The sequence below is a fragment of the Gymnoscopelus braueri genome, assembly GCF_963280865.1.
Source record: "Gymnoscopelus braueri genome assembly, chromosome: 7".
NCBI lineage: Eukaryota > Metazoa > Chordata > Actinopteri > Myctophiformes > Myctophidae > Gymnoscopelus > Gymnoscopelus braueri.
The window spans coordinates 43,246,365-43,249,951 of NC_137608.1; the positions used below are offsets into that span (position 1 = coordinate 43,246,365).

The 3,587-nt window shown below is 46.5% G+C and overlaps 1 protein-coding gene across 1 annotated transcript; it reads right to left on the reverse strand.

Annotated features, from left to right (window-relative positions):
* Nucleotides 1–360, reverse strand: tal2 (T-cell acute lymphocytic leukemia 2; the record flags this gene model as incomplete). The annotated part of the gene is made up of 1 exon (XM_080432035.1): nt 1–360. One exon carries the CDS (start codon nt 358–360, stop codon nt 1–3), a length of 360 nt encoding a protein of 119 aa, XP_080288161.1.
* Between the last annotated feature and the right edge of the window lie 3,227 nt (nt 361–3,587).

Sequence of the window (3,587 nt, forward strand, 5' to 3'; positions counted from 1 at the left end):
CTACCAGGCTTCTGAGCTGCCACAGCTGGACTCGGGGGACGCTGCATCTGTGTCACTGCTGGCCAGGCCCCAGGGTCCCCGAGGGGAAGAAGAGGAGGTGTGGAGGCTCTCCACGTTGCCCCTGAGCAAGGTGAGCAGGGCGGTGGGCGAGTGGTGGGAGGCCGGCTGCCCGCCGTTCTGGCTCTCCAGGAGCTGCACCAGGAAGTTGATGTAGCGCATGGCCAGGCGCAGGATCTCGTTCTTGCTGAGCTTCTTCTCCGGCGGGTGCGTGGGGATGAGCTTGCGGAGCTCGGCGAAGGCGGTGTTGACGTTGTGCTGGCGCCAGCGCTCCCTCGTGTTGGTGAACACCTTCCTGGTCATGGCGGCCGGCCGGCTGGCTCGCTCACTGGAGGTGAGGAAGCGAAGCGTTAAATCACATGAACTCTAGCGTCCGTATTGTGGGGCAAACATTCCGTGAAATTAGCAGATCTACAAGCTGACAATGCGTCACGGCACATTATCAGCTTGTACTGTATATCCACTATTTTCAGCGAAGAGAATTGGTGGAGGTAAAAAAAAAAGAAAAAAGGAGAGGACCTAGTATAGAGCCCTGGGGGACTTCAATCAACACAATATATAGGGTTGTAATGTCCTCCGACCTCCAAAAAATTATAAAATCTTGTAGATGAAAAAGTCAATTAATTCTTCTACACCAACTATCGGTTACGTTGCGGTGTCACCTCTACAAAATCTATGCAAAAAAAACATTTCCAAAGTATGAAAAAAAATATTGCGTCATCCCTGGTGATACATATCTGACCACATTTTTAAATTACGGAAATAAAATCAAAATGACGAAAAGGAAATTAAAACCTGTGGATGATGAACAAAAAAAATCTCACCTGGTCTGTGTGTGTGTGTGTGTGTGCACGCTGACGTGCAGAGGTATCAGTTGCAGAGTGGCTGTGTATCCTCAGGTCAGCAGTAGTATATCCACTATACTGCAGTAGTCCAGCGTGTGTATGGCTCCACTCTGTAACGTCCTCTCATGCACTCTGACTGCTCCTTGTGCGCCAAAGAGGGAGGGAGAGAGCGAGGGAAAGGGAGACAGAGAAAGAGAGAGGGAGAGAGAGAGAGAGAAGGGGGAAGACTGGTGCATGCACACATCTCACATTTTATAGCAGGGCAAAGCTCCATTGTGTGACGTGCACTGTCGTCGAGCCTCTCCGCTCTGTTGCATTGTAAGTAGAGTTATTGTTCAACGGCAGAAAGAGGTGTGTGTGTGTGTGGGTTTGTGTGTGGGTTTGTGTGTGATCCCATAGGGAAAATGTATAATTTGGGTGGGGGTGGGTGTCTTGATGGGATGTGATAATTATGACATGCGTCAATTCTTCAATTCTTGCCTTCTGAACCACTGTTTCTCAACGCCGGGTCCGGGGACCACCAGGGGGTCCAAATGGACACGTACAGGTCTAACTATGAGAGTGTACAAATGGAACCAAATGGGTCCATTTGGTTCCATTTGTACACTCTGAGAGATAAATAAACACTGAGGATTTGACAATGTGGATTGGAGTAGTCCCAAACAGACCCCCATTTGGTATGAAATGGGGTCCGTGGCCTCATGCACATCAAACTGGGGGTCCTTGAAATTAAAAAGGGAGAATCGCTGTTCTAAACGCTACTCTTCCATCATTCCGTGTGAGGTGCCGAATTCAGTTCGACAGCTCTCGCAATCAGCGGCGCTTTAAACCACCATTTCTACAAGCCTTTATGATTCATTGCTCGTTTAATCCTTGAAGGTTAGCATTAGAGGTGACAAATAAATTCCCATTGAAGGGGGAAACTGAGATGTTTCACCCTCTCTGATCCTTCGCTTGTGCTTGTGGACGCTTGTTTCTTTGCCTCAGACATTATCCATGGCTAAACCCCCCCCCCCCCCCCATAGTAAAGAGTAAAGACCCTGAGACTACTGGCTCCTCCACTCTTGAATTTGGGCCTGATTGGAACTCAAAAGGTAAAAATACCATATCCAGATTGACAGTCGCACAATATGGGTTTTGTTATGACTATGGTAATCTTGTTGAGCCCATTCCGAGGGCCACACATAAATTACAGGGGGAAATCGGGGCAGAGCGCGGCACGGGGTCCCCGGTCACACGCATGAGCGCAAGCCACCTCGCGCTCCAGCCACTCCTCACTACATCCCCGCCTCCACCCAGTGGTGGAAAGTAACTAATTACATTTACTCAAGTAGTGTACTTGAGTACAATTCTTTACTCAAGTATGTCTATTTGTCCATGTTTATACTTATACTCCACTACATCTCAGAGGCAAATATTGTACTACTTGTTACTCCACTACAATTTGAAAACTGTTATTTTGTACATTTAGATTATTATTACAAAAGCATACTTTAATCAAATTAAGCTTTGTATAAGAAAATAGCCGATCTACAAGCTCACAATGCGTCCCAATGCGCCGTGTTGTGAGCTTGAAGATGTGCTATTTTCGATATTCTGCATAATGAGTACTTTGTTTTACTTTTGGTACTTATATTGATGTCAATACTTTGGTACTTTTACTCAAGTACAATTTGGAATACAGGCCTTTTACTTCTTCATTGTGGTATTGCTACTTTTACCCTTCTTCCGCCACTGCCTCCACCCCATCCCCCGCCCCTCCCTCTTTCCGACGCCCACTTTCAACCTCCGTCCAGATCAAACCAGCCCAACGTCTAGTTTAACCAATTGTCGCTGTTCAGTTTTTTTTTGTTTTTTTTTACACCCTTCAAGTGTTGTTTCAAAGACGCAGCCTTCCATAAAAATCTCTCTGTGAGGAGTAGGAATTTACATAATCCGATTAGGGGCCGGGATTAGCCCTACAGGCCCGGAGAACGGGGCCGAGCCGATGGGGGCCGCCTCTGAATCGGAGGCATTCATGGACCCCCTTGCTGCATGGGCTGCACCTGCAGGCTCCATGGCTCTCTGGCTGGCTGTGGGGCTTCATGGTCTGCAGACACACTCACAAGCAGTGGCGGACAAAGTACTCAACCCCAGTACTTGAGTCAAAGTATAGATGCTCGTGGTCAACATATAGAAATCTAAAAATGTCAGAAATACCACTTATATACATACTTTGTCATACGACAAATTAGCGAAAAACAACCCTAATCTACAAGGTCACAATGCCTCGCATATTAAAAAAAGAAAAAAAATGTAAGCCGATTCTGAGAATTGGCCCAAAATACGGACACAAAGGTTAATATATATTTTTAATACAATTCTTAAATAATGATATATTATCAAACATAAATATCAAACCAGTCGGACCGGTAGCAGGGACAAAACATATCCCCACCGGCGACACAAATGAATGACTAGAGGGGGAATATCGAAAGCGGAGGCATGGATTCCCACCAAGCCCCCTCCCCAGCAAATCCAACTAATTAAAAGTATGGGAGTGAGGAGCCGCCTGCTATAAAGAAAAACAGCAGTTTGACCTTTTAGCGCAGTAGCCAGCTCTAAAGGATAGCATAGGTTTAAACAGCCTGTTAATTCCCACAATATATCTTGTGTGTTCCATTCATTGCAGGGCCAACGTGTGGT